The 14,148-nt window shown below is 41.6% G+C and overlaps 1 protein-coding gene across 2 annotated transcripts in view; it reads left to right on the forward strand.

The window, feature by feature from the left end:
* Positions 1 to 3,562: 3,562 nt before the first annotated feature.
* Positions 3,563 to 14,148, forward strand: part of HIBADH (3-hydroxyisobutyrate dehydrogenase) — a 90,444-nt gene continuing 79,858 nt past the window's right edge. The window contains exon 1 of one of the 2 annotated variants that reach the window (XM_075143503.1): positions 3,563 to 3,595. Coding sequence is in view for 1 of the 2 variants with exons in the window: in XM_075143502.1 (XP_074999603.1) it covers positions 7,733 to 7,814 (82 nt within the window). In the remaining variant the exon portion in view is untranslated. Of the gene's footprint in view, positions 3,596 to 7,676; positions 7,815 to 14,148 lie in introns of those variants that run through there. The other variant, XM_075143502.1, reaches the window with a different exon arrangement.

Here is a 14,148-nt window from a genome sequence, read left to right on the forward strand (position 1 = left end):
CATGGACAAAACATATAAAATTGAGTCCAAATTTTGCAACCAAGTATAGAAAATACTTTTCTTTTTTGTTGAATTATATTACTTAAGTAACAGTGTCTCTTTGTCAAAAGTTAATTAATTGCTGTCTTGATCTGCAGTAGGTTATGTTCCTGGGTACTAATTCTTCTAGCAAGCCAGTGATGAGGAATTCCCCCTGTTACACCTTACTCCTCTGGGGACCTTATGTTGCTTCCTCTAAAATCAGGAAAAAATTCCTAAGAATGTCAATAGGAGCAAGATCACCTCCCATTTTGGCAAAGCCAAGACTTTGCTCAGGAGCATGCCACACAAAGAAAATGTTTCTGAAGCAATGTGCTTTACACTTTTGTGTAAGAAAACCCAAGGACTGAGTTAGTGCTAGGATTCCTCTTTCTATCTCATAAGGAGATTAGTTCAGGATTTTATCAGAGTAATGTGAGGTTGATGCTTTTAGACTGATGTACATATATTGGTTGGAAAAAATGTAACTATTTTTTCTGTGTTTTATATGCGTGCATCTTTTCCTGGGCAACAATTACCTCATCCTTACTTGGGCCCTGTAAGTTTGAGATCAACTTACCATGTAGCCTTTCCACATTGCTTTTCCATGTTGCCCTACCATGTTCATTTTCTCTTCCTATGTCAGTACCCCGTAACTGGCAGAAGGGCATTGAGTGACTGTTTTGTGTAATTCCCACACCAATCAGTATGTTCTGTATGTAATGTGTTGCAGGTAGAAGTCAAAATAAAATGACCATGACTGATACCAAATATTTATCATATGTAGCAATATTTCTTTTGGAATTTGTTTCCTTCTTCAGCTGCTTTTGCAAAAGCTGTTCATTTAAATCTGAACCAAAGTAATCCTCCTCTTTGCATTTCTATGTCATTGACAGATTCTAAATCCATTAAAATAATCTGAAACATATTTTTCAGCTAAAACACAAAAATGAAACCAACCCCAAATTGCTATGGGATGCTACACAGGTCCTCACACTTTGAATTTTTTGTGTCAGTTCTCCAAATGGAACAGCTCTATATTGTTCATATGCAGTCACCCACGTACAACATCCTGCTTATTTGTAAAAGATAGTAGTGATTGAATTTGCTGATAACCAGAACTGCAACACATTCCATTTAGCAAGATGCTGTGATTAAAAGAACTTGTTCTCCACAGCATTTTCTAGTGAAATTAACCTAGATTAAGTAACCTAGATTAAGATTAAAATTGCATTTTACTTGGGTAGGATTTTGAAGAGAACTTGAAGGAGATGATTGAATTCTTCTGGGGAATAGGTACTTGAATCTTTTCAGCTCTTCCGAGAAACCCAATCAGCACAGTCTAGCCTAAACATCTTAATGGGATTTATAAAGGCTAAAAAGAGGGCAAAACCTCTAGTGCTTAAATGAAATTGGTATCAATTAGTACAAATACATATGTACTGGTACCCTGCGGTAACCTGCCCTTTCTAACATTCACCTGATGTCCCAGTGAGATGTGACCGCTTTCCAAACTACAGTACAAATGCTTCTGACAAAACAGACAGTACGTATTCATACCAAAACAAAGTTTCTATGTTCCCCCAGGGCACTTCATTCCCACAGAATATTCAGTTCATGGTTGATTACTAAGTTACATACTGCTGCAGAATATATCATACGATTCAGCAAGAAATAAAGCAGTTCAGATTACACAAGGTTTTTTTTCTGTAGGCAAAAATAACCACTTGCATTGCTGCTCATACATTCCAGTTAGTTATCTAGTGAAGTGCACACAGCTAGGAAATGAATGCTGCCCTGAGAATCCCAACTCAAATATTTACAAGCATGAGGAATGTCATATTATGTTGGACTCAACGTCCCTCTAGCCCAGTCTGTCTCCAGCAGTGACCAGTCAGAGAGGAAATATGCAGGGATATTTCTCTGGAATGCTCTCCCAGCTCCAACTATTTGCAGCTCAGGGATTCCTGAGCAGCTTCACTGCACTTTTATTGCATTTTACAAACATTATGAAAACTCTCCAATGCAGAGAGGTAAATACAACAAATGCAAGATGAAAGTTTAGAAGGAGGAATAAAACACTGTAGGCTTGGCTGCCAATTCATTTTGAATCAAGTGGATGTGCTGTTGCATCCACTGTAGTTTCTTTTGGCTACACTAAGTAGTGTTAATGTCAAATTTAAATAGCACTCTGCAATGAGGGTCCCATTTTATAGGTGTTGTATGCCTGTAATTCTTGCTAAATTCAGTGAAAATTGTGCTTAGTTATCAACCCAGACTATAAAACTCCATGTCCTGAAAAGGAAATCCCCCTAAAGTAATGGAAAATTTAAAAAAACCTGATCAAATGTAATTATTACGCATCAATAGAGTTAAAGTCAGGGGCAGGCTCTAGAAGTGAATCTGAATATCCTTAGCATAATATGACATAGTGCATATATTTCCCTTTGCTTTCAGAGGTTCCTTATTAAGGGAAAAAAATTCCTTAAATCTAAGAAAATGCAAATTGACAAAAATATACTATAAATATTCTGTATTTGTAGGGGGATTTTTAATTCTTTGTTTTGTCTTTTTATATGAGACCATTAAAGCAAACTAAGATGGCCACATTTTCAGCACCAAGAATAAAAAGAGTTATTTACATGTTTGGTTGTTTTTTTACATATCCTGGAACTTCGCAGGCACAATGTACTAACAGGTAGAAAACTACCTACCTATTGATGTACTGTAACTGCTTTCTGTATTACGAGTGCTCTGGCAAGTTCTCATGTTTACCATGCATGTTACAATGTCACAAATGTTAAGGACCACACTTAAGGTCTATGCAGCATAAGAAAAAAAGTCTCAGTCACTTAAACACCAGGCTTTAGATTTACAATGTCACTAAGCATTCATTGGGTAACGATATACACAAGTTTTTGATGATCTAACAAGCTTGGATACAGGGATACAGGACCATGCAGTATAAAGGTGCTGTATCTTTTTCTCCACATTTCTCAGATCCTACAGAAATGTGCCAGCAGCAGTCTACAAAGCAAGATGAGATGGTAACTATGCGTTAATAATAGCAAGGCAACGTGGCTTAATGAACATGGTAATAATGGTAATGAGTATGACATGGTTATATGATAATGAGAGTCAAGAAAGTTGCATTTTCTTTCCCTTTTCTGTCACTGACGTGTTACCTGACACTGGGAACCTCATTAGTCTTCCCACGACCAAGAATTTGGTTTTACGTTACCAATAGCCAGTACTTTAGGAGCTGATTTAGGAGCTTTCTGTCCCACTCCTTCATTCCAGCTCGGCCCGTTCAGTCCCTACAGAATGAGGAACCGGTGTGCGCCAGTGCAAGCATTTGTTGGGGCAGACTGTAAAACAGATGAGTGAAAGGATGTGGTTTAACAATAGTTATATCGGCATACCTGAGAGGGACGTAAATTGTAATGCAAGGATGGGGATGAGCAGCCGGGGCAAAAGCAGTGGGGATTTTTTTTAAATCCTGCTCATTTCACAGGTCCCATATAGAAAGCTGTCAAAAAGCAATTGAACTGACTGGTCTGACTGGGGGGCCCTCCAGGTATGCCTAGGTTTGTGAAGCAACAATGACTTAAATGGGTTTGGCAGCTAGAAGATGGGTTCTTGTAATGACATCTATACTCTTTTTCATGAAGCGCTATAAGATCTGCCAATGAAAACAGATACATACCAATTCTACATTTACTACTTTACTACATTCTCATATGTAATTTTTATGCTGTTCGTTTTGCTGTATTGTACAAAATGAACTCTACTTACACAAGAGCAATAAGTAGGCTAGCAAGTTTTCCTTAAGAAAATAGTTCCTTCCTGCCATAATCAGTCAGATATTTTGAAGTCCCATTTCATGCCTAAATCATAAGGCTGGCATTACTGCTTTTAAGATACAGTACACCATTGATAGAACAAAACTTTAAAGCCAATTAGATGTTGGCAATCTTCCTACCATTGGCAAAGGCACACTTGTTAACAGTTCCCCTTTGTGGCATGTTTGCAGTGTAATCACTGATTTCTGGAAAGCTTTTTTGGCACTTCAAGATATTTTAAAATATCTAATGAATTTATTTTTTTAGACAATTTTAGACTTTACTCGCCTTACTTTAAAGCATTTTACTTTAAAAAGTAGGGGTTGTATGCACACAAATGAGGTATGTATCCCCATTTTTAACACAAGGAAAAAATAATAATTTGTAGAACCAAGATATACGAATACTATTTTATTTGCATTTTAACTAGTTAACAATTTCAGAAATCATCACATACAAATCTTTATGAAACACTATCTTACTAGGTGTGAGTAAGGAGATACTGCTACTTTGTTGGAAAAAAAACAGAACATTTTTATCCTGGGTTTTAATACAAGTAAAAGCTTTCATGGCTACTTACTTAAAACAAAAGTATTTTGAAGTTAACTAAGCTTTTTTCTTCATTTTGTGTGGAAAGAATATGATTAGGTTGGCAAAGAAATAAGAAACACACAAAACAAAATTAACTAGGAAGGCTTAATTTATAGTGAGATAAACTTTTACGAAAGGTAAAATTATTTTTAACAAAATGAGCTAACTTTACTATAAACCTACTAAAAGTTCAAACATCGCTAGAGGGCATTTTGGAGAAAATAAAAACCACAGTAACACTATTAATTTCATTTTCTCCTTTCTCCTGCAAATGCTGTGCAGTATAGTAGCCCTACACCATCTAGTCCTGCAAATGCTTCCTTCCCATACTTGGCTGCCTTAGAAGTACGAAACTACTAGTATCAGTTGTATCAGTGTTCATTATGTGAGCAGAGATTCCATTTAATCTAATCTCAGGTATTTCATCTGGCTGTACAGACATGTTCTGTACAAAAGCAATGTGAAAACTATAGTAAGATAACAGTGGACATGTCTGTAACAATAGAGTTTATTCACAGGTGTGTTGGCAAAGCAATATAAGGCTAAGTCTACTACACTTTTATCAATAGGACACTCTTTTTTCCAGTTTCTCATGCTTTGTTTGGAAGTGATTGTATGTATTTTTATTATGCTCGTACAAGGTGAAATTCTCCTCATATACCTTTTAAACAAAGAATTCTTTATTTATACCTACACAAATAAAACCCTCTTAGACATGATAAAGGTCTAGAGAAAGATGCAGCTATGCAGGTAAAGCTGCGCATTGTAATGAGAGTTAAAAATCTGAATGCAAGGACCACACTGAGTGTAACATTCGACTCTTCACTTGATCCACTTGTCTATTCTTAACCCCTCAAAAAAATAAAATTAATTACTTTTCTAACTCAGTTCAGACTTGATAGGAGTCTACAGCCAGTTGGAAAAGGGACAATGCCTCTGACAATGCAAGGCAGTGAAGAATCAGGCTGGAAGGCAAAGAAACCATGTTTTCAAAGTTCTGTGTGATTACATGTAAAATTCAGGTTTTAATGTCTTCCAAAGACCTTATTTGGACTACAGTAGAGATTTTTGCCAGCATAGCTGCATCAATGAGGAATCACCACTTCTCATCCCAACAAAATTTGTGCTCAAGATGGTTGTCAACCTCGTCACCACTGAGGAGAAAACTAAACATAGCTCAGTAGCTTCATTCACTTGGCACACTGCAAATGACATGGTGGAAGACACAATTGAGCTTATGAAAATATTGGTATATATGAGCCTCTGGGGCTTCAAATGTTTTGCAAAGTGCTAGCAAATTAAAGGGTTTGTGGTTTTGTGTGTCTCTCTCCATGGCTTTAGCTGCAGAAATCTTTTTTCCTTCTCAAGTCATACTCTTAGTGCTCAGCTGAGAGGCAATGAGAGACAGAAGCAACTGGGTGACAGTATGAGATCAGCCTGTTGAGTGGTAGCACTCACTCATGCCAGAGTGAAGCTACTATATAACCACAGCCGCCTTCACTGCCCACAAAATTCCTTTATGTTGAGCTGGGTTAATTTAACTGTGTATCATCCACTGCTTTATAGGGGCAAATAAACAAAAATATAGTGTGGTACTGATAGAAGAGCCAAGCTCATATATGGAAGCACAAGAAAGACATAGACCTGTTGGAGCGGGTCCAGAGGAAGGCCATGAAAATGACCAGGGGGGTGGAACACCTCTCCTATGGAGAAAGGCTGAAAGAGTTGGGGTTATTCAGCCTGGAGAAGAGAAGGCTTCGGGGAGACCTTATTGCAGCCTTTCAGTATTTAAAGGGGGCTTATAAGATGGGGACAACCTTTTTAGCAGGGCCTGTTGCGACAGGAGAAGGGGTAATGGTTTTAAACTAAAAGAGGGTAGATTTAGACTAGATATAAGGAAGATATTTTTTACAATGAGGGTGGTGAAACACTGGAACAGGTTGCCCAGAGAGGTGGTAGATGCCCCATCCCTGGAAACATTCAAGGTCAGGCTGGACAGGGCTCTCAGCAACCTGATCTAGTTGAAGATATCCCTGCTCACTGCAGGGATGTTGGACTAGATGACCTTAAAAGATCCTTTCCAACCCAAACCATTCTATGATTCTATATCAAGCCTATTCTTTCAGTGCTAACATGTAACGGAGTGAATAGAGAGACCTGAGATCTATTCCTGGTGACTACATTCTCCCGAAAGTCTGTAAATACTACTACATAACAGCTACAAAAAAAGCTCTGACCTAGCGAGAGTAACCTAATGACTGAGGGAGTACCCACCATTCCTCCACAACAAATTAAGGCAAGTTTTTGCTATCGAGAAATTAACTGTTTTGTTCATGAGGGAGAAACATGGCAGTTGCAGGACTGGAGCTGAAGCCTTTCTCTGAGGAGGCAGCATTCGCCTGCCTCCAGCCTGCCCTCCCTCAGAGCCTGGCCTGCTCCCTTACACCCCCGAAGGGCCTGAAGCTCTCCCCGGACTGCCAGCAAGGTCTCAGAGTCCTGTCAGGTGCTACACTGTGGGTGAGCAGAACAGCTCTTAATGGCTTGTTCAAACACAAATCTAATCCATGTTCATAAACCCTCTGTCAGGCCTTCGGGAACTGCGCTCTGGGCAGGATGAAGCCAGTCATAAGCTCCAACGCTCATTTGCCATCTGACAAGGCAAAACCAGTACAGCGCGGCCTTTCCCCTCACCGCGAGGGCGCCGTTTGCGCCATGCTGCGGGTACCTCGGCCCTCACAGGGCCGGGGCCGGCGGGGCCCCACGCCGTGCCGCGCGTCCCACAAACCGCCTCGGCTAAAAACCCGGCTCTGCCTTCCCTCCCTCCGTCTCTCCCCTCAGCCAAACGGCCCTCCCGGGGGCGACGCAGGAAGGGGAGGCCGCAGCGGGCAGGCGCAGGCAAGAAGGAGGGCTGGAAGGAAACACCTCCCCCGGGGGAGCCGCAGGCAGCGGGATACGGTTACCCACCGCCCCGCCGCCAGCTCCGCTGCCCCAATAAGGTGCCCCAGCGCCTGCCCGGCCCCCGCCCCACCCCGCTCCGCGCTCCGGGCGCGGGCAGCGGGGCCGGCCCCATCCGTCACGGGGTGGTGGGCGGGGCCGCCGGCCGCGCGGAGAAGACTGTGCGCTCCCATTGGCTGGGTCCCGCCAAGGAGCGTCTGTGGTTGGCTGCCGCAGCTGCCGCTCGCAGCGCGCGGGCGGTGGCGGGCGGGCGGCGGCAGCGGCGGGCGGGGAGGTGCCGGGGCGGGTGGCGGCTGGCCGGAGGTCACTCGGCGCGGGGGCGCAGCATGGCCGCGGCTGTGGTGCTCGGGGGACCTGCGGGCTGGTGGCGCTGGCACAGGCGGGTGCGTGCCGCCCGCGCGGCGATGGGTAAGGAGCTGCCCCTCCCCTCGGCTCGAGCGGCTCCGCTCTGACCGCCGGGCGGTCGTCGCCGGGCGGGGAAAGGCCGGGCCTTTCCAGGGGCTCGGCCGGGGAGCGCTGCTACCGCGCTGCCCTTGGCGGCCGCGGGCCCTCCGCGCCCGACGGGCCCGGCCCCGCGCCTAGCGGGCCCCGGAGTCGCCCTGCCGTGCTGCGCCCCCGGTGAGGGACCCCCCGGGGGAGCGCTGGGGGGGCATCGCTGGCACGGCGCGCTCCCGCGAAGCGGCTCCCACCGCCGCGTTATTTGAGGCTGTACCGGGGCTTCGGAGTGGCTTAGCTCAATAAGTGTTTTCACTCTTTTGCTTACAATAGCATGCCTGGAAATTAGCAGAGCCCACAAGCGTTTCCTGTGGCACCAGTGACATGTTAGCGGTACCTGTCGCCTAGATTTGGGCAGTTCAACCCTCTCAATCATTGTATCCGATTATTTTCCTTAAACTGAAGGTGAATCCAGCGGCACTTCCTCCTGTTCCAGCTCTGCAGGCACTCACTCGCACATATGGTTGATTCATGGGCGCTGGAAGGAGCAAACACCTTTAAATGTCCTGTCGGTGCAAGTGAACGAAGAGTGTACTTGCAGAACTGGAGCCCAAACCTTCTCCCTTTTCTAACTTGGAAATCATGCTACTGTTTCCAAGTATTTTACCTGCTTAAGTAGATAATTGAAAATGTATTTTCAGTGGTCTTTTCAATGGCATTTCAATAGCAGTCTGTTGCTCATGTATGTTACTGTACAGTTAGGCTCCAAACAGACAAATAGGTGAAGACTTTTCAACTAGTGAAGTGGAAGAAATATATTATTTTAAATGGTATATGATTCTAAAATCTTAACACTTAATAAAGGGTTTCAGGAATTAATTACTTCTAAGTAAGTAACTTCTTTAAAATTGTAATTTCCCTTTAAACCTCATTTAAACTGATGAATGAAAAGTGTTTGACACTTAATTTTGAAATTAGCTTTCAGTACTATTTTTGCTTGACTGTCTCTCTTCCACTAATGCATGATTTTTTTATAGTTGCAGCTCTGGTGTTGTGCTAAGTAATAGCTCAGGTGCAGCAGGCATATTGGTCACATGCTAGTAAAGTTAAATACAGGCGTCCTGTTTGTGTATTTAGTACCTTTTGTGATACCACAATTGAAAGCAGTAGCTTTCTGTGTATGGTCGCTGTCAGATATTTCTGTAAGGGCTTTGAAATCCACTGTCTTGGTCAATATTCCAATGGTCATGTTTAATATAGAGAAGATGGAAGGGATCTCGTTTCTTGGTGTGAAAAGCAACCCAAAACACTACACTGGCCCTTAAAGTTGAAAAATTTAATTTGTCTTTGCCTGAAGACCTGAGGGAGAAACTGTGACTAAGTCTAAGGAGAAATTGTGACTTTCCCAAGAAACTTCCACAGAACAGAATGTCATCCACAGCATTTAAGCTCTGACTTACTTAGTCAATAGTGATTGCGCTGAAAGTCCTGTTGACTCTGAGTGTTTATGGGATGAAGGTCTAAGCATTAAGCCTTCTTAACTGCTAAGCTCTACTGCTTAGTTATATGTCGAGGTTTCCCCATCTCTAATGCATTTATTAGGTCCTTTTCTTTAGTTTTGAGTAGTCTCAAAGTTGTCCTTTGAGTAGTGATTTCATCAGCTGTCATTCTGAATGAAACACCATCCTAGTGAAGGAATTCTGCCAGCTCTGAGAGCTGTCCAACACCACAGCTTGGTTAGCGAGTGGGCTGTCTTTGTTCACTTATTGAATGCTCCTTAGTTACTTGGTCAGTTGCTCTTTGCAGCTGGCGCAGACCATGATGGATTGTTTCTTCTGTATGTTTATACCAGAGGCTATTAAATCATCAAATAGCTGAGGGCAGATTTTGAAGGAGCATCTTGGGTATGTATGTTTGTGTATTAGCAAGTTGGATAGAGACCATGTAGTCTTGTGATCTGCAGTTGGCAGTCACTGGCAAAGGTGCTTCATGGAGAGGATGTATATGACCTTACTTAAAAATACATTTTTGATGGATGTGGAGAAGTCCTTCCTGGGGACTGCCAGGGAGAATGAAGGGGGGGTTAATGAGGTATCGTGGCTGAGAAAGGAAGATTTTCTGGTGAATGAAGATTCATCAGCTGAGGGAGCTGTTCATCAAAGAAGACAGTACCCTGCTAAAGAACTAAAATGTCCTTACAAATAGTTTTGGATGAGTAGTAGAGACCCATTCAGTTAATAGTTAAATAGTACTTTTGTTGATGCAGGAGCTGTGTTTGAGTTGTCGAATGATTCCATGCTCTGATGCAGAGAAGCATTAATTACTAAACAAGGATTATGACAGAAAGACTTGCTGCTGTAAAGTCCAGCACATTACTTAATTAAGGGATCAGAGGTACACTTGATATTCTTTTTAGGTGAAAAGTACATACTACATGTTTTTGTCTTTAATGTATTAGCAAATGTTTAATGAGATATAGCTACAGATAAGAAAAATGAGGTAAGAAGACACTGACTGTTACAAGATAGCATGTCTGTTTTTCGTCAGCAGACCTTTACAGAGGCAAGGAAAGGCAAGTGGGATGTTTTCAATGTAAAGATGGCCAAATTTAGAGTCTTGTAATCTTCTTAAATTATGATTTTGGCAGAGTGCAGTTCTCAAAATCGTTGCATAACCTTTAAAAGCCTATGACCCTGGGGCAATTTAAATTCCATTGGCAAAAGCTTCTAGGAGCAGAAAGACCTGGTTCTGCCCTTGTACAGCAGGCCTCTCTAACTTCTATGTTTCTCCATCTAGTTCCCTCCAGGATCTAGTTCAGTAGAGGTTTTATGAGTTTCCATAGAGAAGTCTGCATAAAACACAGAAGCTCTCTCTGATCCTTTTTTTCAAAGCAGGAAGGAGGAAAGGGATCGTGTGTTCTGTTGTACTTGTACGAGAACGTAAGATGCTAACTCAGTGGCAAAATCCTTCATTTAGTGGCTCGAATTGTCATCATGTTTCACTCTCCTTGTCAAGTTACTTCATATGCAACTGTACTTTCTCATAAAGCCCTGAGCAAAACCAGCAACTTCAGCAGTTGAGCTTCCTCTGGGCATCTTCCTATGCTCCTGTTAAATCTCACCTACTGGGTTGGAAAAGAGCTCAAGATTCACTGATCCAGAGAGATCAAGAATATTAATATGACTTGCAACCACTCTGATTAGGAAATTCATATAGGAGAGGAATATGGGGGCTATTATCCCTTGTGCCAGATTTATCAGTTTCATTTGACTGTGGAGCTAGGGATCCCATCCCAGGAGCTAGGCATTCTGTTCAAAATAGATTTTATAAAGCCAAAAAGTAAGTAATATAGTTGAGATTACAATTTGAGAGTTACTGGTTTCTCAGTCCTGTTCTTGGCCAGTTAGACTATGCTTTCCTTCAGAGTACAAGCATATTGGACCTTTTCCAGCTCTACTGTCTGTGGCCCTATCCAACTTTTTGTTTGAATACAAAGAGATGTCCTCTATACTGCGTATTATAGTGTGTGTGCAGTCTAGTATTTGCAGTGAATTCAAGGCACCACTGGAGCTGAAATTCTTGAAGCTGTAAGTGTAAAATAGTGTAAAATGAAATGTAAACATCTGAAATGATCTAAACTTGTAGCTATCATCGTTCAGGTTAAAAAGAAAATTGCTTTTAGTATCCCTACATAGAAGCTTGAAAAGACAAGTTTTAGGTCATCGACAGGCCAGGTATTCTAAGGACAGGATTGCAATCTACGCATTTTTAAATTTACTCTCTTAATGGATGTATTTTGTTCAAGAAAATGTATTCAGAGATTCATAAACTCTTGCTGATTTTTTAGTTAAATTATTTTAAAGGTAAAGTTCTCATGAAACTGACGATTAGATCAAGTGTTTCTATTGTAGGCTGACATTTCAAAGCAAAACATTTTTATCAATATTGTCTATAAGCCCCCAAAATGGCAAGAGGGTCATAAATCGATCGTCCTCATCAATGGAGTCTTCATAGGCATGGGGCTCTGCGAGTACATGTTCCCTCAAAAGAATAAGGAAGAATCTCCTGGGAAAAGCCAAAATTCTATGGAGTCAGTGTAGCTGTAGCTGGTTTTGCTCACAATTAACTTGATCTGTAGATTAACCTATGCTGCTGGTTCTGTTCCCAGTGAAGGAGAATTAGTTGCACATGGTATCAGTGATTATTTTAAAAGTAGCTTCTATTGCTTCTATTTCTGATGTTCTGCCCTCTGTTGGAAGTTGAATGTGGACTGGGCATTCTTCCAGCCATGTGATTGCAGCAGGTTACTGTAGATTTTATGGTTGAAGTAAAATGGACTCAATACCACAGGGACAGTTTCTGCAAATGCTTATACAATTGATGAGATCAGTTAAGCGTACGTGTATGTGGGTTTGCAGAATATCAATCCTTATATGTTTGAATTATACAGTTATTTCAAAACCGAGCCTGTGCCATGTATCAAATGGTAAACAGTGCCTAGATATTCAAGCTGGACATCACTTTCCATGATAGCACCTGTGGAGTTTCGTCTAATATGAAGATGTGAAAAATCGTGTCTTCTTAAACATCCTCTGTTTGGCAAACCCCCACTGTCTTAAGTAGTCATTAAAAAATATGCCATGATTCTAAATGCAATTGATTCAAATTTAATTGAAATCAGCTCTATTAGGTATATCTGTGAGCTAATTTCATCAGTCCTTTAAAGGAGTTTTCCTATATTTGAGTACCTGGGCATCTTGAGGTTTTTCGAAGTGTTAATCGAATTATATCATTTTAAAGTGGCTAATTTAAAACTGGGCTTTGAGAAGTTGAGCCAAACTAAGTCGTCAGAAACTGACTTAGGAATTGGACTATTTCTCTAACAGGTCCCAATTCCTGTGGATTTGAATATGCTCTAGTTAGCACAGAACAGAAAATGGTCCCTGATTCATGACCTAAGACAAGAGAAAATCAACAGAGACAGACAAAAGGGGAAATAATAGAATACAGTGACACAAAACTAGTAATACCAATCAGCATGTTGGCTCGTATTCCAGCCTAACTGTTGCTATGCCTTCTGGGGATACTAAGAAATGAAGACTTTGAAGGAAGACCTTATAGCAGAAGAACGAGTTAGTTTCGTGGATATTTACATTGTGAAGAGTTGCCTTAGAGAAGTAACCGAAATGCTTGTTGGCAATAGGCCTGTCATTGCAGTCCAATTACCAATTGATGTCTTAATACTAAGATGTGATGATAGCAATGAAAAGTCATCAAAGCAAAGCAGTCTTATGTGAAATGGTAGAGAAAAGCAAGATGCAGAGATGGAGTGACAGAAAGTGTGGGCAAAATGTCCTTCTCAATTCCCAGAATTTCCATGGAGATCAAGGCAAGATTATATCTGTTAAGTTGAGGCAGGTGGCCAGGTTCTGAAGTAGCTGAGATCTCAGATATGAAAGAGGAATCAATGAGATTTAAGCAAATCATGGATGGGTCTTGTAGGCTATAGGCATGAGTGACAGGCATCACTGCTAGTGATATAGAAAAAAGGTATCAAGAAAGTTTTCTGAAGATGATTAAGATATTTCTTGATGTTTAGTTTGAGGTACTGATTAATTGTCCATGAGATGGTGTGAGAAAAGAAGAGATCAGGATAAAAGTGAAGAGTCTACAAGAATGAGCCTAGATATGGTAGCCAGATTTATGCTTCTGATGAGGTTACTTGGAATTCACAGAAACAAAGAAAACTGAGGTTTGGAAGCAGGGCTAACTTTAAAGCTAGATCAGATTGCTCAGGGTGCTCCAGGATTGCTCCAAGGATGGAATTTCCACCACTTCTCTGTGCAGTGTGTTCCAGTGCAGAACTTTTCTCCTCATCAGGGATGCTTTTCTTATTTCCAACCTGAATTTCCCTTCCTGCAGCTTTTGACCATTGCCCCATGTCCTATTGTTGTGCACCTCTGTGAAGAATCTGGCTTCATTTGCTCTGTAACTCTTCTTCCCTCCCACTCTATAGGTAGTGGAAGACTGCAATTAGCCTTTGCTTCTCCAGGCTAAGCAAAGACAGCTCCTTTAGCCTCTGCTGATATGCCATATTCTCCAGCTCCTCAGTCATCTTAATCGATGTGTGCTGCACTGTCTGCAGTTTGACCACATCTCTTGTGTATTGTGCTGCGTAGTGGAATCACCAATTTCTTTGACTTGTTGGGTATGCTCTTGCTAATGTAGGGCAGTATGTAATTAAACTTTTGCTGCACGGGTGCTACTGACTCATGCTCAACTTGTTGTCTAGAGGAATCCGTAGGTT

Source organism: Calonectris borealis, chromosome 2, assembly GCF_964195595.1.
Source record: "Calonectris borealis chromosome 2, bCalBor7.hap1.2, whole genome shotgun sequence".
In the NCBI taxonomy this organism is placed as follows: domain Eukaryota; kingdom Metazoa; phylum Chordata; class Aves; order Procellariiformes; family Procellariidae; genus Calonectris; species Calonectris borealis.